At 43.5% G+C, this 23,987-nt stretch overlaps 1 protein-coding gene across 1 annotated transcript in view; it reads left to right on the top strand.

The window, feature by feature from the left end:
* Positions 1–23,987, top strand: part of SKAP1 (src kinase associated phosphoprotein 1) — a 43,111-nt gene that overhangs the window by 11,652 nt on the left and 7,472 nt on the right. Inside the window, exons 5-6 of the mRNA XM_023762585.1 lie at positions 3,263–3,313; positions 10,503–10,603. Of these exons, the coding sequence (XP_023618353.1) occupies positions 3,263–3,313; positions 10,503–10,603 (152 nt within the window). The remainder of the gene's footprint in view (positions 1–3,262; positions 3,314–10,502; positions 10,604–23,987) is intronic.

Below are 23,987 nucleotides of genomic sequence, written 5' to 3'. Positions count from 1 at the left end.
GGTTGGGCCAGTGTCAGGGCGGCACTTCAGGAAGGAGCCAGGTGTCATGGGAAGCTGGCTCCTCTCTGTGCCTCCCAAGTGGCGTCGGTGTCCCGTTCCTTTCAGCCTCTCCTCAGCGCCCCTGACATTGTGCCAAGAGCGTTGATTGAAACCAACTCTCTGGATACTGGTGCTCATTTGTGACGCCCCGTGGCTCTCTCACATGTTCACACCGTTAACAGGATCTTCCTCAACTGTTTTCCCAGTTGAGATGAGATATTTGGGAATCAAGTAGAGCATTTAATGTAATAAGTGGACAATAATCTTTGGAGGTTAATTTGTTTAAAACCTATGTAAGGTTGGGGTCCCATACGCCCTGTTAAGAGCCAGCACCATTATCATCTACCACTGTTTAAAGTTGAGCTAGCACATAAATTTTCATTCTCTCTTAAATGAAGATGTATTTCAGTAGATGTAATGCTAAGATGCCTAGTAGTATTCTTCTAAAGAAGTACAATAAGGTCTTTAGCCTAAAAAAATATTTTTAAATAATATCTTTAAAATTAAAACCTCACCTGACAGATGAATAAAAAATGAGAAATTGGGCAGTTTAACCCACTCTCTTCTGTGAGCATATACTCCTGCTGCCATATCATCGGTTTTCTTGGTTTTGGGGTTCAAAACGTAGCAATTTGATTTCATTGAAGGATGTGAGATGAAATGTATGCCTCTCTGTTTATATCGTGCCCTCTAAAGCTGCAAAGGTGCTAAGAGGTGTGACCTTCACTGATAGCTGTGGAGGGCACTTTCCTTCGCTGTGGGGTGGGGCCCCCAGACTCGCTGAAAAAGCCACAGAGACACAGCACCCAGCTTCTCCCATCAGCAGCGGGGCTTCTTGACTTGAGCCCACTTTCAGCCACCCGGGAAGGACAGCGTTAGATAGGACAGAGATGGGGATGGGGGCTTCCCCCTTCACACCCATCACCGCAGAGCTCAGCCATGGTGGGGAATGAGACAGAAGATCTATGGCCAGCTTCCTGCTTGCTTTCTCGGTGACTCCACGGGCACAATGGGAATCAGAGTATCTGGTCTGGAATGGAACCGCACAGAACAGATTTTTATTTTTTCCCCATTCTCGTTTCATGACTAGATTAAGTGCTGTTGCCTGAAAGGATAAAGGAATCAAATTTTAGTTTTCATTTTTATCATTGCAAATACATTTACATTCTCCTATTTTACAAATGCAAAGAGCAGGCAAGCCACTTTCAATAATTTATTTTAAAATCAATGCTAATGAGGTTATGTCTCGTCAGTGGCCGAGTTTACAATAAAGTCTGATTTATTTAGAAAAGATCTTCGGTGTAGCTTCCCATCTAATGGTGGTGGGAAGGAGGTGGAGTAGCAGGCACGGTGACCCTCCAACTTCGGATCCAATTTGTAATTCACAGCGGAGATCTGACCCAATTTACATTGATTAGAATTGGGAGGAAGAGACATCTGCGCACAGAGAGCAGAGGTAGGATAAACGCGCTCTGCAAAAGTGCCTAAGCACAGCAGATTACTGAGCTTTGTGACTGAGTTGCCTGATAGCAGCAAAAGAGCTGCTCTCTGTCCAAATTATTGTGCATCTCTAACACCGAGGGTGTTCCAACTCTTCTTCTAAGAGTTGTTTTCAATCCTGTGAAATGAGTCCCGTGTCAAAAAGCAAGAGCCTCATAGCAGAGAAGGAAGGGAGTGGGCAAGTAATAAGTCAGTGTGCAGAGAATGATGTTTAACGTGACTTATTTTGTCACCATCTATTTCTGATATTTGATTTCACTCTTCCAATATCTCACGTCTTTATTCCTAATGGCGGGGTGTGGGGAGCACTACAGGTGGCACTAGGAAAGTTCTGCTACTTGGTCATACATGGAGATAAGAAGAATTGAGTCAAAGTATCTTATAGGGTAAATATATATATATATACACACATATATATATACATACATATGCTAATTTTTTACCTTGATAATAGGTTACTTATTTCTCCAGAGTATTGATCAATCCCTTCCTTTTTTATTTTTGCCGGGAAATTGTATCATTTTGTATGTGAAACCAATTATTTCTTTAATGGTCTAAACTATGTTTATGCTATTTCTTCTTATGAGCTTAGAGTTTATTTCCCCCAGTCTGACATATCAGAATTCATATTGCCCTAAAACCTTATATTTTGAAAAAGCCATCTCCTCAAACAGTTCCATTCAGTGGCATAACTATGGGAAAGCAAGAGGGGTAAGTGCTCTGTAAGACCCAGAAGGAGAAAGGAAAGGAAATGTAGACAGGAGAAACTTAAGTGTTCAGCCCTCAAAATGTTACTTATTATGCCCCATTCAGTGTGTGTGTGTGTGTGTGTGTGTGTGTGTGTGTGTGTGTGTGTGTGTAAGGACTCATGCTTTCTTTATAAAGGCCCAATGTTATCAGGTAGTATGAAGTCTGAGATGAAACAGGTTAATGAGGATCAGAAACACAGGCCAATCATGTTGTGACTTTGACCATAGAAACACTTGACTGGACTTAGACAATAGCACTGGCTTAGAACCCATTGTGTACGTGTAGCAATTAATTAAAAGGCCATCCCAACTGCCCTCAGGAGCTTACACTCTAGTGAACGAGGCAGGCTGAATAAGACCAGTAAAAAGATAACGACAAGCCCCAAGTACCAGGAACATAAATTTATGTACATGACCAGCTTTTGTTACAGCTGAACAAAGCCTGATACATTAAGGACTAATTAATCACCGAGGTTTTAAACACGTGCTCAGCCTCACATGCTTGTGTGTGTGCAGGCCCCCTACACACACACACACAGACACACACACACACACACACAGACACACACACACACACACAGACACACACACACACACACACGCACACTAAGTCTGGACATTCACATGGAGATGCTACATTTTGAAGAGAATTCCAGAAGGGGAGAAGCAATGGGATTTTAGGAAAAGGACCGGGTCTTAGTGATAGGCACCTAAATAATCCAGTGGATTGCCAGGGATCCTGCCAGGCTTGGCCGGTTCCTAGTGCAGTGCCTTGCATATAGTAAGCACTTTAAAATGTTTGTGAATGAATGAACAGGGAGGGAAGATGAGAGGGCCTGTTTGAAGGTAAGAGGTGATTTTAAAAAAAAAAGTACATGGTAATTATTTCCTTAAGGAAGAGAGCGTGATGAGTTCAGAGGTATAAAAAACACAAGACCATTAACTGCTAATGCTGACGATGTGTGTCCCCTCAGATGAAGATCTCGACCTAGAAGAGGACGAGAGTGGCGCTGGACAGAAAAGAGGTATGAGAGCTCCATACGTGTACAGGCCCTGGGTAGGACACTGGGCTTCCGGCCAGAGAAAGCACCTTCCTTATATTACTGGACTCACTAATTAAGAAGATACTGGTGTGTCGATCTCAGAAGCCCCAAATAAGATGACTGGAGAGGGAAATATCTTACCTCTAAAAGCAGCCACCCATTCGTTTTAATTAATGTTCCCAGAACAGTTAGGATTTCTCCTAGAGAAAAAGGAAGCCAACCCAGATATTTATTTTTTCCTATCAGTATTTCTGAAATCAGTACGGGGGAAATAGAATTGCCTCATCTCGAAGAGATCGGAGGATTGAGAATGGAAAGAGTGGGAATGTCCCCTCCCCGAGAGGCCCGGAGATTGCAGGTTCAGGGGGGAATGGAAATGTGTCAGACCTGAAAAGTGAACGTGGGCTGAAGGATAGCATCGCTTGGTGATGCTGACTCCTGATGGCCCGGTTAGATTCCAGGCACATTTGGAAATGAATATGTAACAGGTTTGTTGAATACAAAATCACATCTGATTCATCTCGGACTGTTAACCATGCTTCAGGCTCTTAGTGAGCCCATCCTTCCTAAGGTCAGGTGCCCCTCTAAAGCCTCCTTAAGTGGACCGAGGACCTATTCTGTCATCGTCAGTAAAGGAATGTGTGATGCAGGGGCCACCTCAAGGACATTTCATTCCATCAGCAAAGCCTAAATTGTGGCTGATTTTTTTCTTCTTAGAGATTCTATGAGTCTTAAGCCTAGGAATTATTTTCCTCTTCCCCTCCCTGCTCCCTCTCCAATTCTCTGTTCTAATTTTTTTTTCCTCCTTCTCTTCTCTCTGCCTTTCCTTGTGACTTTTCTTCTCCTCTTTATCCATTCAGCAAAACCCCTTTCCTTGGTTCATTCCCTACAGAAAGCGAATATGTAACAGGTGTTAGTGAAGGACCCAACTTCATAAATATCCAACTTCTCCCAAGGAGGAGAAGAGACAGCAGAGAGTCATGTGCCAAAGCAGGAGAGAAAGAAAGAACAGAGGCGAGTATGAGGCAGGAGTGTTAGCGTAGCTTCAAGTAAGTGCCTCATAAGAACACGTGACTTAGTCCATTCTGAAACCTGTCCCCCTACTGTTTCCCACTTGCCGTACAGACTTCCAACAGAAAATCTGTTTCCTGACCAGCCCGTGCCCCACGTATGCCTTTTCTCCTCTAGTTTCCATCACCAGAGCAGGAAGGAAACACTTCATGTGGGCAGCGAGGGTGGGAGACCTGGAAGCTCCCTGTGGCCAACTTGATAGTAAACTTCATTCAGGAAGCAGCAGGCTTCTGGCAAAAGTCTAAAAATTCCGTTTCAGACTCCTCCTTCGTCTCACTTCCTCCTTCTGCCTCTCTTTATAAGGTTCTATTTGCGGGTAGGGAGGGGCAGGGTTGAGGGAGATTTATTTCCTGTTTCAGCAGCTATAATTCAAGTAGGTTTTTTTTATATATTAAAAAAAAAAACCTTTTGTTCTTCATGCTTCCTGCCTCCAAAATAGGTGTTGTTAATGTGTAGTGAGCTCTAAATATGTTTCTATGGTTTATACTTCCCACCAGTTATAATGATTGGTGACTTAGTGATTAAAAAAAAAACAGAGGAAGGCTTTGCGCGCTCTCTGCAGAATCTGAGGCAGGAATTTTTATTATTTGTGTTTACTTATTTATTTATTAAATTTATGTAGTGCCTTTTCTCCAAAGGAGCTGTAGCAACAGCAACACATATGTAACATCCAAATGCCATCGCTTAGTGTTATAACAGTTAAATATGAAGGTCCGGAGGAAGGGTAGGCAGCCCCACGGAAGCCTGTGAAAGGCACCGAACTCTATGACAATGTGAATTCCTATGTAATAGACAAGCTACACAAGTTGGGCTCGCTTAGTTTTACACGCTACACAAGTTTGGTTCATTTTCGTTTTTTCTCAGGTGACACATGCCTTTTGAGGGGGGGAAAAAGTCTTTTCTCCTAAAAGATACTGTGGTTAGCAGGGTTACCTTTAAAACCCGTTTTCTCTACCATTCCAGGGATAACCCCCCCCCCCCAATGCTGCGCTTTCCCCTAATGGAATTGCTAACATTTTTAAAGCCCAACTAGATCGTATCTGAAGAGGAGGGGAAAAGGAATTCAGTTTATCCTTATTGGGTGTTAATGACCCTGGAAGACGTAATTTCTTTTATTTTATTCTGTTACCTAGAAAATCTATCACAGCCTTGTAGTATTGATTGTCCAATCTATAAAGAGCTTGGTTTACAGCATGACTGTTAGTAACAGGGTTATTTTAATGAGTGACTCTTCAACACCTCAGATGTTCACTAAATTCTAACCCATCAGCCTAACAGGCTAACACTAAGTGTCTTCAGTGATGAGTTTATCTCCCTTTCCTATCATGAGAAGGCAGTGTCCAGGTAACCAGAAATAAAGCTCATTCTGTGTTGTTTATATGAAAACTACTGGCCATTTGCTTGGGTTGCCATGTCAAATAAAAAGCAGGGATGGAGCCCTAGCTGATTGGGCTCAGTGGTCAGCCTACAGACCAGAGGGTCCCGGGTTCAATTCCAGTCAATGGCACATACCTTGGTTGCAGGCTCTTCCCTGGCCTGGTCTGGGCTCATGCAAGAGGCAACCAATTGATGTGTTTCTCCCACATTGCTGTTTCTCTTTCTTTCCCTCTCTTTTTCACTCTCCCTAAAAATCAATGGGAAAATATCCTCAGATGAGGATTAACAAAAATCTATATATATAAAAGCCTAATATGCAAATTGTTCCCTTGAGAGTTCAACCAGGAGACCGGGAGTTTGATCTCTCGCTATGATGTGCGCTGACCACGAGGGGGCAGTGCAGAACGAAGGAAGGCCCGGGCCGGCAGCCAGCAGCCGGGGAAGGAAGGCTCCAGCCAGCAGCTGGAAGGCCCCGATAGGTCCTGATCACTGGCCAGGCTTAGGGACCCTACCCATGCACGAATTTCGTGCACCAGGCCTCTAGTAATAATAATAAATAAATAAAAAGCAGAGACAGCAACACAAATCATCCTTAGATACATCAAACCTCTGACCAAGGGAGATCTTGAAACAGTTTATTTTCACTCTGAAATTGTGGGCGAACTCAGCCAAGGAGGAGCCCATGTTTAGTAGTTTCTGCAGGAGAGAAAAATGGTCACTGACGAGCATTCCATCCCTGAGGCATTCTGTTCACTTTGGTGCCCGCCAGTGGGGTGAACTATTCCACAAAAGAAACAGAGGGAAGCCACAGAGGTATTTGCAGCTCTTACTTTTTAAGCTTATTTCCCAAGACCACACATGAGTTAATTATCAGCCAGCTACAATTCTGGCCCAATAAAAGGAGCGCGGGAGATGAGAATCTAGATCTGTGAGTGTTCTCACTTCAAGATCATAGTTATAACATTAAGGATCATAACTTCAAAAGTCAAGATTAAGGAGTTATAAAACCAAGCAAATGGTACTGGTCAGTTGCTCTTCCTGTTCTGAGTCATAGTTAATGAGCTTGGCACATTTTTTCATGCGTTTCCTTCTGAATTAGTTAACATGGTATCAGACGGAGACTACTTTCATGGACTGAACATAGTGGCCTTTTCAAGCCCTTTCCAATGGGCCACTGCTTTGGCCTTCTTTGTCCAAGTCTTACCAACCCAGGCTCTAGCAAGGACTGGCTTTATGTGTCTTCTCATCCTGTTTCTCTTTTCTATAATTCGTTATGTAGTTGTACCCAATGCCAGGCCTTGTTGGCACAGTCCTTTTGCTCATCAAGAAAATGTAAACACAGATGGACCTGCCTTTAGCCTCTTTCTCTTGGTCGCAGCTTGAGTTCCAGAACTACCCAACGTCCCCCAAACAAAAGCCCAAGGTAACCTATGAACTCTGGAAGGAACAGAGTCACGTTCTGTTGTCCCTAAGGAAGGCAGAAAGGGGTCCTGGTCCTTTCACCTTAGAACTGTCCACATCATAGAGGCTCGTTTCCGTTACAGGAGAACTTACTATCACTGGTTATGAAGAACTTGGTGTGGAATGACAAATGCTTTGCAGTAAATACCTAGAAAAGATTGAAAAACAATATTTTTTTAACTTTGTTGCTCTTTTTTCTTTTCTTTTCTTTTTCTTTTTTTTTTTGAATTGAGTATTTGCTCTTTTTTCTATGACATTTTGTTTACTGGAGCTTAGCTTCTCTTACATGAGATAAAGAAAATAAGATGCTGTCGCGCCCCCCCCCCTTTTTTTTTCTCTAGTAAAATTCCTCAGCTCTGCTAGCAATTTAAAAGCCGTGATCATACCCATTAGCTTCTCCATCATTGTAATTGTTGTTAATTGTTATAACTGTTTTAGTTATTAGTGTTGTCATTATTGCTCTAGGTCCTCTGTCTGTTTTATGCTGAATATATTAGTGCTTTGCTTTTGAATTACCAGGCTTTATTTAGTGCAGAGTTACATTTTTTTTGAGAGGTATTGAGAAATACTGGCATTACGCTTTATTCTTTTGTTTTTCATTCCAAATGGACAGACTGGAAAAAAAAATAATTAGATGGAATAATGTCCTCAAAATGAGAATGAGAATGTTTTGAATTAATTAAGTGGTCAGAATGCTGCACCATTTCTGGTCTCAGAGTGCTGCCTCCCCGGCTGGATGGTAGGCCTGAGAGCAAGGACCAAATGTGGCCAATGTGGAACTCCCAGCATCTAGCAGAGTCCCTAGCACTTACTAGGTGCTGTGTGCATGGTTGTTGAATGCTGAGAGATGAATGCAGTGAAGCTGTGTACACTCTTACGCATGAATGCAAACCACACATATGTTATACAGGGAGTTTGCAATAGTGAGTCCAATCTTGTCCAGTTAAGGTGTTCCTCCTCCCTGATTTCCTTAATACCAGAATACTGTCCAAATAGCAAGTCTAACCTTTTCCTCATGTTTAGCCTTTCATTCTGCTTATTTTTCAGAGTTTTTTGGGGGGTTTTTTTGTTTTTGTTTTTGTTTTTTGTTTTGTTTTGTTTTTTTGTCATGGGTCTGACGATTCCAGTTCTTGGACTAGGCTGACCTATCTCCTGGATTCCTGAGCTCTATCTTCTTTTGGCCTTCAGCTTATAAAGAACTGAAGGCATTTTCTTTTTTTTTTTTTCTTGGAAGGTTTTCCTTTTCCTCCTAACTTCTTCCTTTCTCTGTCTCATCTATTATGCTTTTAGAATAGGTCTTTTTTCAGGTGTTCTCCCCAGATGCCTTATATCCTCAATATCAATTTTTTTTTTTTTTTACATATATACCCAAAAGGCACTCATAGTCTTAGGCGCTATCCCACATCCAGGCATGTGGGGAGCAATACCCTGCAATGACCATCTGTTAGGCCAGAAAAAGCCAAGATAATGTTGTCAGTGTTACCATTTGGATATATCATTGTTTTAAAAATCTACTTTTATAAATTTTCTCTACCATGTTATATTGATGTCCATATACTTTTTATCCCTAAATTTAGTCAAACTCTCTGGGTGATTAATCAACTCCATTCCAACTGCTTTCACTTTCCAGGGACTGATGTTTCTCTATTATTTCATGTACTGATATCCAAGAAATATATACCTTGTTCTTTCAATAATTAGCATTTTCATCCCAAAGTATTGTTTCTTCCAAAAATATTCCGAACTGTGGCAGAATATTTCCAGCCTAGTTGTCTTGTTTGCTGCCCTCTGTTGTCTACTGCATATACAAACCATTTTCTGTGTAAAGAAAACATGCCTGAGTTTCTATATGGTTAACATTTTTACTTCTGTTTGTAATATCTGAGTCTTCACTAAATAGCTCTGTACCACCTCCGTTTTTGTGTGCGTTAAGCTTCCTATTATAGTTCTTTTCCAGAGACATATATAGGGATGTTGTTCCCCTGTGCCTTTATTATTTGAATTGCTCCTAAGTTAATAACAAGCAGAAAAAAAGGGAAATATAGCCAGGGCCTCTGTTCCCCCACTGCCCCACATCTATTCCCACCCTCAGCAACTAGCACCATTACTCCTCAAGGGAGGGTCAAGGCAAATGAAGAGAAAGATGGAAACTGGTAAAAAAAAAAAAAATAGGGTCCCCAAAAATCACTTAAATTTTAATTAAAACCTAGGACTCCTGACTCCCAATGATAGGAGTTTCACCTTTGGTAGGTGCTTTGCTTAAAGCTCTCATACACAGCATCCTAAGGAAGGGGGAGCGTGGCCACATTATCCCTGGTCCAGTGGGCATTCGCTCTCCTGCCATTCAAACCCCCAGATCCTCTCCCACTTTGTACTCTAGTGTTTAACCTTTCCGGGTAGAAGAAGATCAATACAAATTCTTCATTGTTAAGAATCGATGGCTGTCCTGTGGCATCACTGCCATCTAGTTTTGCTGAGAAGCTCAGTAAATCTCTCCAGCTGCTTCTAAAGCTTGGTTTGTCGTCTTGAGTTGCTTTCATTTTTAATGCAGATCACTTTGGTTTCTGTTCCCCCGAGGGCTTGCAGATAAATCTTGGCAGACATGTTCAGGATCTACAAATGAGATGCTGGAAAAGGGCCAGCCCACCCAGAATTTAGTTGTAATGGATGAGACACCCCCTTGGTTCCACTTAAAGACGGAGCTATTTGTTTCCGTATTTATTGGTGATTGCCTCCTATAGTACCTGGGTGGGAAGTGTCCAGGATGAAGTTCCTCTGTAACAAAGGGGGCCAACATGTGAGACTCTTGTAAATAGGAAGTCAGTTGACTCAGCCTCTTTTGTAAATAGGAAGTCAGAGACTTACCCCATTCCTTCCAACACATAATGAAGAGAAGCACTGATGGTGTAGACGCCCTGGATCAAGAAAGTCTAGCAGGAAATCTCTTGGTGCTGCTTACGTACAGGCCAAGTGAAAAATTACCTGCCTGGTTTTCTTTTGTTAATAAATGAATATATATATCATATTATTGAACAGCATCCGACTAAGGGTGATCTGTAAATATTTAATGTTAGTTAATGATCTCCCTCTCCCACAGTCCTTTGCTCATGCTGAGTATTTAGCTGTATCTCGTCCCGGCCACCCTGAATCTTGGGTTTCCTAGGGGCAATATAGAACCCTGGTTTCCATTTGCAGCAAAAATGTGGGCTCTATGGAAAAAGACAGAGTCTTTCTAACTTTGATTTCTCCTCTCTTTGATCAGTGGACTATGCCAGTTATTACCAGGGCTTATGGGATTGCCATGGTGACCAGCCAGACGAACTGTCCTTCCAGCGGGGTGACCTCATCCGCATTCTGAGCAAGGTAAAGACACAGAGTGTGGGGCTTGGATCAAAAGTTTATTTTTTCACTCTTGATGGTGTAGTCACCATAACCAGAATTATTCCGTGTCATACACTTCTCTTGTACGTATCACGTGGCTGCCTCACACATAAATTCCCATTGATTTATAACTCTTAGGGAAAATTTTAATTGAAAATTCAGACCCAGGAACCAATTTTCAAGTTTAAAAATACAACAAGGTAGACATAATACTAAAACTATGCCAATCAAAATCTGATCTTTTTAGGGTCTTGTGATATTTAAAAGGTCATCACTATGTACATAATTTATTATCATATAATACTCTTAAAACCATTCTGGCTAGATCAGATGCCTTGTTTCATTTATAGATAAACAAGACTGTAATATAATTATGTATGGAGGGAGGAGTCAGAGCTAGCCAGCTCAATTGGTTTGAGCAAGTGCTGATAAGACCAAGATAGTGAATCAAACCCCACCAGGGCCAGCTAACTTTATTCTCTTCCTCAGTCACAAAGTTAACCCCTAGCCCCAGCTAATCATCTCACAAATGGTGTTGCTGATCATAAAAGAATTGGGGGAGAAAAAAGGACAGATTATTATAGATCCATCACCTATGTGGAAGAGATTCAGAACTGATGGGCTACAGAGGCATCAGTAGCATTATCTTTGTAATGAAATACTACACATTCTGTATAGGTGGACTAAGGAACTAGGTCCCTGGGGAAAAAAACCTTATTAAAAAGTTCTTTCTCTTGCCCTGGCTAGTGTGGCTCAGTTGGTTGGAGTGTCATCCTGCACACCAAAAGGTGGTGGGTTTGATTCAGAGCACACACCCAGGTTGTGGGTTTAATCCCCGGTCGATGTTTCTCTCTCTCTCTCAAATCAGTAATTTTTAAATGTTTATTGTTGTTGTTTACAAAGTTCTCTCTCTCTCTCTCTCTCTCTCTCTCTCTCACTGAGGTCAATCAAGATCTACAAACACATTTCTGAAATAGGCACAATTTGCTCTTTAATTGATGAGTATGTGGATTCCATAAAGCAATATTGAAAACCCACTGTGTCACTAACCCACCATTTTCTGTTTATCTAAAGGTTTGTCTCAATTTAAATATACCATAAGCTCCTTAGGAAACACCAGGCTGACCCGAGGTACCTTTCAGTGGTTCCCACGAGGCCCCTCGGACCCAGGACCAAATTCAGACCTCACTCTTTTCAAGAGAGTAGGAGGCCTGCAAGAGCCCTGCTGAGTGAGGTCACAATCTTCTAGTGTTTTCTTCCAGAGTCCTAATTCACCACCACCCTAGCGCCATTCCCGTGCAGCTCTACTACACCAGGAATAAATTGGGAGCAAAGAAGGGAGTGGACATTGCCCTGATAGGTATTTCAGATGCCCGGAAGCGAGGTGTGCGTGTAATAGAATTTGTGTACATTACCACGCTGGCATTAAAGGGGTAATCGAGTTATCCACTCAGGTGTGACCAGGCCTCTGTTTGCCCAGAGCCTGCAGGTGAACAAATTAACTGTTTACATTGTCTGAGGTGCCTGCAGCAGGAGGTGGAAGAACAGAGCCAGACTGTCTGCTGGCCCTCTCTCCCGGTCATGATTATTTTGTTTGTTTTGCATGTCTTTTGCCTTTGTTAATGGCTTCTCACTGGGGGTCCCTTTCCTCCATTTAGAAGTGGCTGTGTGGTGACTTGCCCAGCAGTAAGAAGCTGTCTGTAGTTAGTTACACCATGGCTGTTGTGTTTTTAAGAGATACCAAAGAACCTGGGAACCTCCCCGACCTGTGATTCTTTTTAACCAATCTTCCTTCCCTTCTTCCATTAAAAAACGCTAATCTGCCATAATTCAATTCAGTGAGAATACCTTGCTGCCCTGGCTCAATCAGGCTTCCTTCTCCATCTTTGAAAGGTCATGAGTCCATTTCATCCCTTACCATTGTAGTAGCACCTTTCTTTCCCCAAAAGCCACACCAGCTGCCCCCCTTCTATCTCCATGTTGCTAATTTCTGCACGGCAGAGGAGGAAATGAGAAACTAGAAGCTCCACTGAAGTTTCCCTCGTAAAGCTTCATTCCCGTTAACACTGGCTTGGGGAGCCTTTGGGATTGGATTTACCTTTATTATATGACCTAACTCAATAAGAGTCCTAGGACAGGAAGGAACCTTAAAAGGCCACCCAATCCGTTCCCTTGCCTCGAAGAAATCCAAATTAACGGATTCAGACAGATAGAAAAGGAGATTCCACTACCATTCCCAACTGTCTGTCTACTCAGGTGTTCGGTAATCCCTTGTCTCTGGAATTTTCTCCCATATGGATCCTGAACTCATGCCACTTTAGCTCCAGCTGGCTTCCTTTATGGGAGTCAGTTACAGCCTGCAGCCAGGAGGAACAAAATTGACCCAAGTTGAGGTTAGTCCAGAAAAACAGTTCTAGAAATCTCCATTTTACTTTCTCTCTGGCCAATAGAACCTGTGTCGGGCAAGAAAGGCCAGCTGTTTAGGAACCTGAATAAGCCTATTTCCCTGAGAAATGCAAGACAAGAAAGACCGGGTGCAGCTCAGCTAACCTAGACCAGTTTCCTGACCTGTAAAATGAGGGAGTTCTGTTGGATGACCTCTAAGATTCCTTCCACCTCAAACATTACCTGATACTGCAAAACTACTAAAGAAATTCCACACACACACAAAAAAATGTACTTATTCAGATTAAGTGAACAAAAATTTCCAATTATGAGCTCTTTTGTTTTTGGCCATCATAAATGTATCTGGTTCCCCACCCCCGTCTCTTTATAGGATAAAAGAAATATTTTGAAGGGGATGGTTGGATAACAGAAATGGCCCCGGGATAGGGAAGTGCGTTGGAAGTGAGGGGGGTTTTGGGGGAGGGAGAGAGATACAGCTTTATTCTTAGGGTCATGCTGCCCCCTACTGTTTCTTAATAGTTGCCCACATATGACCCAACCTTGAATCCTAGAATCCCAGGGCCAGGGGAGGTTGTTAAGACCTAGGGCCTTAGGGCAGGAAGGATCCAAAGAGTTATTTACTCTTTTTTTAAAAATCCAGAGAGGAAGACTGGCTGGGTAAGAAAGATGTACCCCATAGATAACCAAATGCCCAGTCACCTGTTCTAGTCTTAGGGAAGCAAGTCGGTAGCAGATGGGTTACTTATGTGACCTTGAGCGAAGTCACTGAATCTGGTTACTCCTCAGTCTCCCCATCTGTAAAAATTGGGCTAATTCCTATTCATAGGGTGTTGTGATGCTTACATTGGAGAATGTGTGTAAAGAAGTGCCTGGCATCTAGGAAATGGTCACTATCAACCCCCCTTTTCCACTAACAAACTTTTTGGGTCACTGTTGGATACAAACGAGCAGTTCAATAAACTATTGGTGAATTGAGAGAGGAAAAAAGGTAGCCTGTCCAGCCAAGATCTCTTCATGGAGATGCTCAAAAGCACAAAATGTTCTCACTTAGAAATAAATTTAAAAAGTGAAGAGGCCTACGTGGAAATCCACCATGTCATTTCTGGTCTGAGATTTCATCACTGACAAAAACGGCCCAAACTTCTCCTTTGAGGAGAGGCCAGAGCCATGAATCCAAGCTCTGAAACAGTGACCGGTGGCCTAGTCAGCGGGACTCCCGCTGACCCACCCCTAACACATCCATACCGTCCTCAGCCCCATGCCGTCTCATGCCCTTAATTCACTGAGTTCCAACTTGCGCCTTAAAATATATTAAAGGGAGATTTTAATAACGAAGCAGATCTGTGCACCCAGCGATGCTGATGTTCCCTCATTCCTTTTGGACCCAGTTAGTTCTGAAGAGCTCTTTCCGACGACGCAGGGACTGAGCTCAGCTTCCACGCGGCGCAGGGGCGCAGCTCAGGCCGCAGCGGGGTGTCTAGCGCTCCTCAGTGCCTCCAGATTGTGGCGCTTGTGCAGGTTCCCTCAGACGTAACCGATGGCTCCTGGGAGCCCGCCTCTCGTAAATTACTTCCCACGATGCCCGAGACCATGGCAGAATGCAAGTTTGAATAGAGCAGGAAAAAAGGTGTTTGAAAGGCCTGTTCACTCAGCTGCATTTTAATTTCCTTTTCAATCTTGTCCCAATTAATTTCACAGAATTAATCTCACAGAAGCCACTCGGCAGCACTGAGGCTGCGGTTTTAGTGTGGCGGTCGCCCTGCCTGAACATGAAATAGGAGCTCATATAAAAATCCATCTGCTGTGTTTGAAATACACGCCGGCTGCTGCTCAGTCCTGTCTGACATTCCAAACATCAACAGCGGGGAAAAGTGATTTGGGGGTTAGTGGCCATCAGTACTTGGCAGGGGTTCAACAACAGGTGTACTCCCAAAATCCATTCAGCCTGGGCACCAGGCATGACAGGGCAGGTGCTGAATCACCCTCCGTGCAGTAGCGCTGTGTTCTGGCTTCGTTTCTCTTATGTGAGGATCAGAAGGCCCTTCTGGGGCCCAGCTCTGCTCTGGGCATTGATTGTAAGTGGGGAAGGGGAGGTAAGAAGCCTCTGTCTGGATAAGACAAGTCAGAGGTCCCGGCTTTCAGAGGCGTGACTCTGTCTTCCTGGCTCCAAGGTCTCTGGAAAACCCTTTTCCTACGTAATAAAAATGCTTGTTCCACTATGCAAGGTAACTTACATGCCCCTTTAAAAATTAAGCCTCCTTTTCCGGAAGTCGTATATAGTGGTGACATGAGCTGTCCAGCAGAATAAAGGTGAATTAAAGAGAGAACGGGAGAGAAACTCCTTCTCACTTGGCTAGAAAGGACAGGAGGTCCCTGAATGATGTCTTGCATTTAAGGTAAACCAAGTCAGCAGGCTGCCTCTCTGGGGCTTACGTCGTGTGCCTCATGAGTTGGCCTTAGGCTCCTCCCACGATTTGTCCAGCTACTTATTCCCGTGGAAATCAGCCTTGCAGCAACAAGCTGGGCACCGCAGAAGGTTTATGCTTACATGGCAGCTGAGCTGGGGTGGGAAGATCCTCCTGTGGCCCAAACACACCGACTTCGGTTGTCTTCTCTGCTGGTGCAGTTGATACGGAAACAGGGCCTCTCATAGGCAAGGCCAAGTTTCACATCTAACCCATGATGCTGTGAGATGGCCATGGGCTTTATGTGGACGAGGGTGGACCGATTTTGTCACCCTGAGTGACATTTAGCTTCCAGCACTGGGTTGGAGCTACTTAAACTCAGGCCGAATCCTAGCTCCAGCCCCAGCTCCTTGTGGTCCGAATGCAGCAGGCCTGTCCCCGCATACCTGGTCTGTGTTAACAAAACTCCCTGTCCGTTACAACAGGCTTTTGAAAGCCCAGTGTTCTCCACCTACTCCCTCAAAGGGCTACTTAAAGCATGTAGACCGTTTCCCTCCCTTGACCCCCAGCCCCTCCAAAAGAGATTTGTATGTTGTAAAAATTATCTGAACGCAGCCATACTTCCTCTTTTAAGTGTGCTTAGTTGAATGTGACAAGAACCCTCATAAAAACAGATAAGTTAATTCCTTCGATTGCTTTAAATGAAGGGGTGGGTGGGTGGGTGTTTTTTTGTTTTTAATTTCAGGGCTCTGAGGGAAAGGAGGTGTTTGGTGACATCTAGTGTCCATTTAGGACTTCCTCAGGCACCATTAGCCTCTGCTCGGCAGCGTGGGGGATGGGTGAGGTTATTGGGGAGGTAATTCGTGGGTAGTAAGTAGGGGGAATATAGGCCTGGGGGCTGGCTGCCCAAACAGTGTGATGAAACTGATCAATGCTTGTCAAAGAGCTATTATTCACCTCTGACCTTCCCAAAGGGGGCGGGTAGGGGGGATACCATCGGAAAATATCTGTTCTTATTTATGATGATAAGAAAGAGAAGCAGAAGCTGTCCCCACCACCCCATTTCATGTTAACAAGCAGGTCAACACTGCGCTGTGATGACGAAGATGATGATGATGATGGTGTTTTCTCTCATTAATAACCCCTATGGGAGGCTATAGAGTAGGAGGATGGGAATGGGGTTTGGGGTCAGCTGGAAGGCAACGGTCACACACCGGTCAGATTCGGTGGAGGCCATTCCTTTCCCCCAGACAGGAACCAATCGTCTAGAACAAACCCTGGCAGCCTCATTCCTTCCAGGTAATTTTTATAAATGAGGGGACACCCATTCCAAGAGAGGACAAAAGGGAGAGGGTGTTCGTGTGTGTGTGTGTGTGTGTGTGTGCGTGCGCAGATGCATGCATGTAAACCTGCTAATAAGAGGCCAAACTGCATATCAACTGTATCCTCCAAACCTGGTCATTTATTATAAAACCCATTTATTTAAAAAGAGAATAAAATTGGCATTTTGCAGTTTAATCTCCTTACTCCTAAACTGTCGTCCTAGATGGGACCTTTCACTTTCTACACACACACACACACACACACACACACACACACACACACCTTTCAGTCAGGTGGAAAGTCCCAGAGCAAATAATTAACTGAGGCCCGGACAGAAATGTTTACCTAGAACCATATAAGCCATGGCAGGTTTAGGTTCATGCTCAGAACAGCCCGATGCTTTACAAACTCCAGCGTAAAAAAAAAAAAAAAAATTCCAGCCATTTATTTTGCAGTGAATTTATAACAAGTGCTGTTAAAGTCTTCGTCTTTTGACAGAGGTAATAATAAATTCACTGTTAAAGACGGTAGTTTAATTCCTTATACCTCCAATACTGCACAGAATAAACCATATTCATCACTGAGTAATTTTTTACCACATAAATCTTTAAAACTAACCGGTGAAGGCTGTTGAGGCTGAAATATTGTGAATTTATTAGATATGCCCATGTAGTATTGGATTCAGAGGTTTCCATTCGAATATATTATGGGGGAAATTTGTGTCTTTAACGGTGACATTCCCTCCATTTCCCGCTGCCAGTGTTATAACAAGCAGCTCCTCCAGAGTCAACCGCACGTGTATTAGACAGAGATTTAGTAATAAACTCCTCACCAATCTGCCAGGGAGGCTGCATGACATTTCGGCGAGATGCTCTGTTTAAAAGGAGTCACAAAAGCTTTGTTTCTGTGTAATTATTTTCTCAAAAGGAACTCAGCCCCCCCAAACCTCTGCTTGCCAGTGTTTCTTGGTAGTGTATGCAGTCAGCTCTCCAACCAAACTAGCAAAATATTGAAGCAAATTATAACCTCATTGCAAATGAGGTTATAGGATTAGCAGTGAGGGGTTTGGGGTAATGGGTGAGAACACAGAAAAGCTGGGATTAGCAGACATTGGCAGACGTGTGGTATTTAAGGCTAATAAAAAGATGATATTGCCTATCAAACTAAAAATAAGACAATGGTTTCAGAAAACTTGTTCTTTAAAATCTTTCATCCTGACATATGACACAGTAATGATACAATGACATGCTCAGATTTGAACAAAAATCTTTTTACTCTACCATATTAATTTTGTGGGAAAATCTGTGCCTGTTAGATGATAATATTCTCTACCTTATGATTTGCTAGCGACGTGACATTTAAACTAACCAACTGATTAGATCAGATTGTAACACCCTCTCCAGCTTCATTAAGGAAACGTTAACATTGCTAGGATGAAAAATCTATTTTCTTTTAGATGCAGAAACGTGCGTCATCTTTTCAGCAAAGAGCTTCAGCGGCTTCTCTCTTCCCACTAATATTTTGTATCTGGGAAGGGTTCCAGATACAAAAAACTTCCAAGGAGCACTGAACTTGAAGATTTTTTTTTAAATAAAATACAATAGGTTTCTAACTGTTAGAGGAGGAAAAAATCTCCTGGCAATGCAAGACTGCAGCCCATCAGAATAATTATGAAAAGACAGACCCGGCTAGAAAGATAAGCATAATACCAGCAATTAATATTCCGCATTCACATTATAGTCAAGAGGCTGTGTTTTTCTTTGTGATGGGGTGGCTCATAAGCTAAGAGTGTTGGGAGCCAGACTCAGCTCTGTCTTCTTTTTGTGCATGAGGATTAAGGAGGAAAAAAAAAACAGCAACAACAATCCTGCCCCATCTGTAAATGAACCAACATCTTGATTTTATAGCTATTTGCTCTGTAAAACTGGGGAATGAAACAAAAATTACTGGATGCCTAAGTAACACTTTAATTCTGAATTCATTTACGCTGTAGCTATGTAGTTGTCACAAACCATAATGCAGTATTTAATTAAAATAACAGAAGTGCATCTAGACATGTCCTGGGGTAGCTATCACCAAATTATAGTCTATGCCACCCGTATTTTATTTACGAAACGGCAGATTCTAAGGTGCAAATAGGCTAATGCAAAAGCATAAACATTTTCAACCTGCATCTTTACAAAGGCTTTTTTTTTTTTTCCTGCTGCGTCTTTAAATTTTTTTTCCTCCTTCTATCGGGGCTTTTTCAGTGGGATTGTTTGGATGTCCATAAATAAGTCTCTTTCTAACTCTCGCTTTTCAACTATTGACCTCCTGAGTCTTCTAACTGTGAAATCCCCCGACTGTTGTCATGGAAAGGCTTGTGAGGTATCACCGGAGCCACCGCAAGCAGGGGACATCTTAACGGAACCTGGGCGTGGAGTCCAAGAGGATAAGGAAAGAAAGCAAACCCTTTTCAGGCTCGGCGTGCTGGTTCCCATACGATCTTCCTTACGCTCTTTTCCCCACCCATAAATACCAGCTTCCGCGTACACGCTCGCTCGCTCTACTTGGTGGATGTTCGCATGCAGACAGACTGCTCTTTTTCATAAACGCATAGCATCTATCTTACACGCACCCAGCATCTATCTCCTCGTTCACATCGGCTGTCCCATCCACCTCCTTGTCTGCAGAATTATGTTCAGCAAGGTCCCGGTTTATAGGAAATAAATAATGAAAATGGAACGGACTGCGAAAGATAATCGAAACATTCAAATTGTTATTTTTCACTGTACTTCCCGCCAACAGAGCATCTATAAACACCTAGCGAAGGTGCTGGCTGGTTCCTAAAAAGCAGCGCCTTATGGCACATTCTGACCCCGTGGGTCTCTACACGGTATCTTTCCTGTTCTATCTCTCTTGCTTTTTGATATTCCTAGATCCTGCCATTTTTAAGTGGTAAATGATGTGGTCTTATTTTCCTTCTTCCTGCTTAATATTTGTCCTGTCTTTAATGATGTTTTTGTCATCGTTGCTCCTCCATAAAATAATCCTAAGGATTATAAAATAGAAACAAAATTGCAATCACCGTTTTAAAGAAAATAGCCCCTGCGATTATTGTATAAAGATATTCCAATAATAGTATCATTTGATCACAGCCTGATCCTACAGCAGGTTCTTTTGGAGAAGGGGTTTCTTATACACACTTGTAATTATTTTAGCCCCTTTCACAGGTCACATAGAAAGTTAATTTCAATCGCTGCTAATTTCCATCCAACAGGAGTATGGTACTTTAAACCACCCAAAATAATTGGATTCAAAACAAATTTAGGAAATTGAGTGTGTTAGAAAGCAAATAAAAATATCCTTTTGGTAAGAAGGAGGGTGAAAGTAGTAAAAATGGCCTTTTTTTTTTTTCCTCCCTTCTTTCCCCTTCACAACTTTGCCATTAAAGTTGCACCTACAGCTAGAAGTTTGTCCGTGAAAAATGGTCATTTTGTTTCTCTGCTCTAAGAATGTTATTAAAATGCTAATTTAAAAGAAAAAGGAGTTAAATATCTAGCGATGGTGCATTCTAATTGCAACCATAATGAGCTCTCTAAATGTGCGTGCCCCTGACACACACAGAGCATAAACAGCAGTAAACAGATCATTAGTACCCGCGTTCATTTATTCTGGCGACCTTACCATGACCCCACCGAGGGTAGGGTGAAAAGCAGGTGGATCTGGCTGTGACACCCCCTAGAGGGATCCAGGAAATGAAGCTATAAGCGGTTGTCATGGAAACGCCTATGTGTGCAGATGATGTAACACACCGACAGGCTGTAGGGCTCCGCAACTGGGACGTTGCCTTTTCCTCGCCGGAACAATCTTGAGGATTAAATTATTCATTTCTTTAATTCACAAAGCAAAAGGAATCCTCATTTTCTTGATGTGCGACTCTCTTCCATTTGTCTAAGGTCTGGAACATGGTGACTTGTCGTCCCCTCATTCTCCGAAACCTACTCCAAGCTTCCTTCCTATAGTCTAACCCCAAATCACAGAATCTGGCAAAATCAAGCGGGGGAAAGGGAGCAGAAATCTGACACCCCACATCTGTACTGAAAGAGAGAAAAATCTAAGATTTTAAGCTAAAATAAATAATGCAGACAGTGTCCCTTTCTGATGCGGGCATGTTGGCCAGAGACTAAATGTGTACCTGTGCTGAACAAGATGGCTTTGTTTAGAGTAGGGCAGGGTCAAACCCATACCCGATGCAGACAGCGTAAAGCAGAGAGGCACCAGCCCCAAATGAACACATCACCCTCGCAAGGTGCGAGAAAAAGAGATAAGAGGGAACGAGCATCTGCTCACCCCCTCCCGTGTCCAATTGAGGGAATCGAGATTAATAAAAATAATCCTTTGGAGAATGATTCCACTCTATCCTACCCTGTTTTGCACCAAACAACCTCAATAACCTTACGGCAACAGTAGAATAACTTTTCTCCTTTTTTTTTAAAGGAAGCAGAAAAGACCATCTCTGGAAATTATTTTAAAATAAAAAATATCCCGGCCTGTGCCTCCTCCCCAGCCCCCTCCCCATTGCACTTTAGATGAACCTGTGATATTGTAGCAATGGCCCTTGAAGTGCAGTGGGGAGGTGATTTAGGAGAATATTAAAGGCAATGTGGAGATTCAAGGCGCCTCTCTCAGGGAGAGCTGGAGAAATACGCAGCACAGATGGGCCGAGCAGATTAAACATTTCCGTCACATTGTTTCCAAATTGTGTTGTGGTGCCTGAGGCTGGTACTGCGGTCAGAGCAAAACAGAGCGGTTCAGAGCTGCGAGCTGCACAGTTTATGGAATACATATTAATACGCGGGTCTCACATGGCATCACAATCCTATCAGCTCCACAATGGTGCTGTCTCTATTGTTCCTGAATTCTGCACTTGGCACCTTGCTGTCTCTCAGCTGCAAAGTGTTTCCCTTCCCTTTCTCTTTTCTCTGTTCTTTAGGCCAAGTTCAAGTTGTGGGTTTCTTCCTGGTTTCTCTTTCCTTGCAGCCCCGTTCCACCCTCCCTCTTCCCTTCACAGCTCATGGTTTTTCTGTCATGCACACTATGCGTTTTGCCCACACTTCCATCACCAACAATGTCCAGTTTGTACACAGGTCCCGCACACCTCCCTGGCCTTGACTTGGTCGTCATCCACTCATACCCCTTGCAGGACATAAGCTTCAGACTCGAGGCTGGATGTTCCCTTGCTCTGGAGTGCTCCCGGACCTTCCATCTAGCTGACACATTCCTCTTCTCCTTGGTACACTTGGCTAGGGAGTGAGCTTTGTAGAATTGTTGCTCTGTACCCTCCCCCCCACCCCTAATTGCTCTCAGTGACCACCCAACCTTTCCATGTCCCCTTTCTGACACTCACATACCTTTCCCGCACTACCCCGAACCCAGGCCCATCGACCTCCAGGTTAGCAAATTCTCGGAAATGTGACAATACACTGGGTCAATTGAGGCAAATTTCGTGATTCATTTGTATGATTCATAGACCAAAACTCTGAATAATGGAGGAGAGAGAAAATGGTGGCCAACAACTCAACACACGGTGTGAAATCGTCTGGAGAGGCCGCCAAGGTTTCAGCCAAGCCCTGAGCCCTGAGCTCTTCACAGGTTTCAACACCACTAACCCACTGTCCACCCAGCTGGCCACTTCCTTTCTCCTTCTGCAAAATCTCTTCATGAAACCACTTGTGCTGAAAAGCAGGCACCTGTTTGTCTTTGGTGAGCAATTCCCGTCCAGTCTTGTTGTTCTCAGCAGTAGGAAGGGTGCTGAGTTAGAACCCTCCATTTATTTAATCATTTATGATAGCCTCAGAAGGCATTAAATTTCCAAAGCTGGATTTTAAGAGTAGAGAAATTGTGGGACAATCCAGAGTAGAAATATGATGTTTTCGGCTGACCCTGGAATGTTACAATCTACTCCACCGAGGAATTCAAACTCCCCATCTTTACTGATGATAATGTGTGATGCACAAGCCCTAGTAGAGAAATAAGCAATCATAAACAAATAATTCTGTGATTGACTGGCCTTTCCCATACATTTATCAAGCATTTATTGATCTTTCATGTTAGAGGCTGATTGATTGTCCTCTGGAAGAGGAATCCTGATGTTTACAAGCGCAGATATAGTGAACTTTGACGGTTAAAAGAACAAAAGTCTGAGACATTTTTCTGGGAATCTTGTCCCAGGGAGGCTTATCTAAAGCCCAATTCAATGTGAAGAGAGGACATTTCCATTAGGATCATTCTCAGGGGGAACTGGCAGTGGCAAGCAGCTCGTTCCCAACGCCGCCGTGTGCGTTTGAACGGAAGCTATGGGAAGACACCACAACTTCTAAGTCACGGTGAAAGCGGTGGTGCCTTCGAAGGGATAAGCAGGCTTGGTCAGCATTTGAGGAAGAAACAGACTCTGCAGCTGGAGGCTGAAGCGTAGGAAACCCAGCAGCAGGAACAAGGATTCTTGATTTCCTTTCATTGTATTTTTTCAAAAGAGGGAGGGAGGCCCTAGCCGGCTTGGCTCGGTGGATAGAGCGTCAGCCTGCGGACGGAAGGGTCCCAGGTTCCATTCCGGCCAAGGGCACATGCCTGATCCCCAGTAGGGGTTGTGCAGGAGGCAGCTGATCAATGATTCTCTCTCATCATTGATGTTTCTATCTCTCTCTCCTTCTCTCTTCCTCTCTGAAATCAATAAAGACATATATATTTTTTAAATACTTTATTAAAAAAAAAAAAAGAGGGAGGGAGGTGAAGGTGGCCATACTGGGCCAAAGTGCAGATCCCAGCCAGCAGGATCATCGCATTTTCCCCCTAGAGCAGCGGCCGCCAACCTTTCGGACCTCACCGACCACCAGCGGTCCGAGGACCACCGGTTGGCGACCGCTGCCCTAGAGCACTGGTTTGTAAACTGTAGCAGGTTTATAAATCCTTTGAGAATCTGATCAAAGGTCTGGGCCGCATCCCAGGGACAAGACACGTGTACACATGCACACCAAATTCTACACCAGCTTCAAGGAGTCCAAAGATTCCTTCACGTCCATCCATGGACAGGCCAGGGGCTCACAGGCTCCAGCTTACGAATCTGTGTCCTAGAGGATGGAGACTTCCTGTTGTTGGAACAGCCTAGGAGTCACTGAGCCTAGAAATTGAATTCTCATCCCAAGACAGGATGGTCATTTCAGGTCATGTCTGTGCTACTCCAGGGGAGCCAT

The sequence above is a fragment of the Myotis lucifugus genome, unplaced genomic scaffold, assembly GCF_000147115.1.
Source record: "Myotis lucifugus unplaced genomic scaffold, Myoluc2.0 scaffold_254, whole genome shotgun sequence".
Classification (NCBI taxonomy): domain Eukaryota; kingdom Metazoa; phylum Chordata; class Mammalia; order Chiroptera; family Vespertilionidae; genus Myotis; species Myotis lucifugus.
The sequence above is the reverse complement of the archived record's forward strand: the minus strand, read 5'-3'. Positions and strand labels throughout refer to the sequence as shown.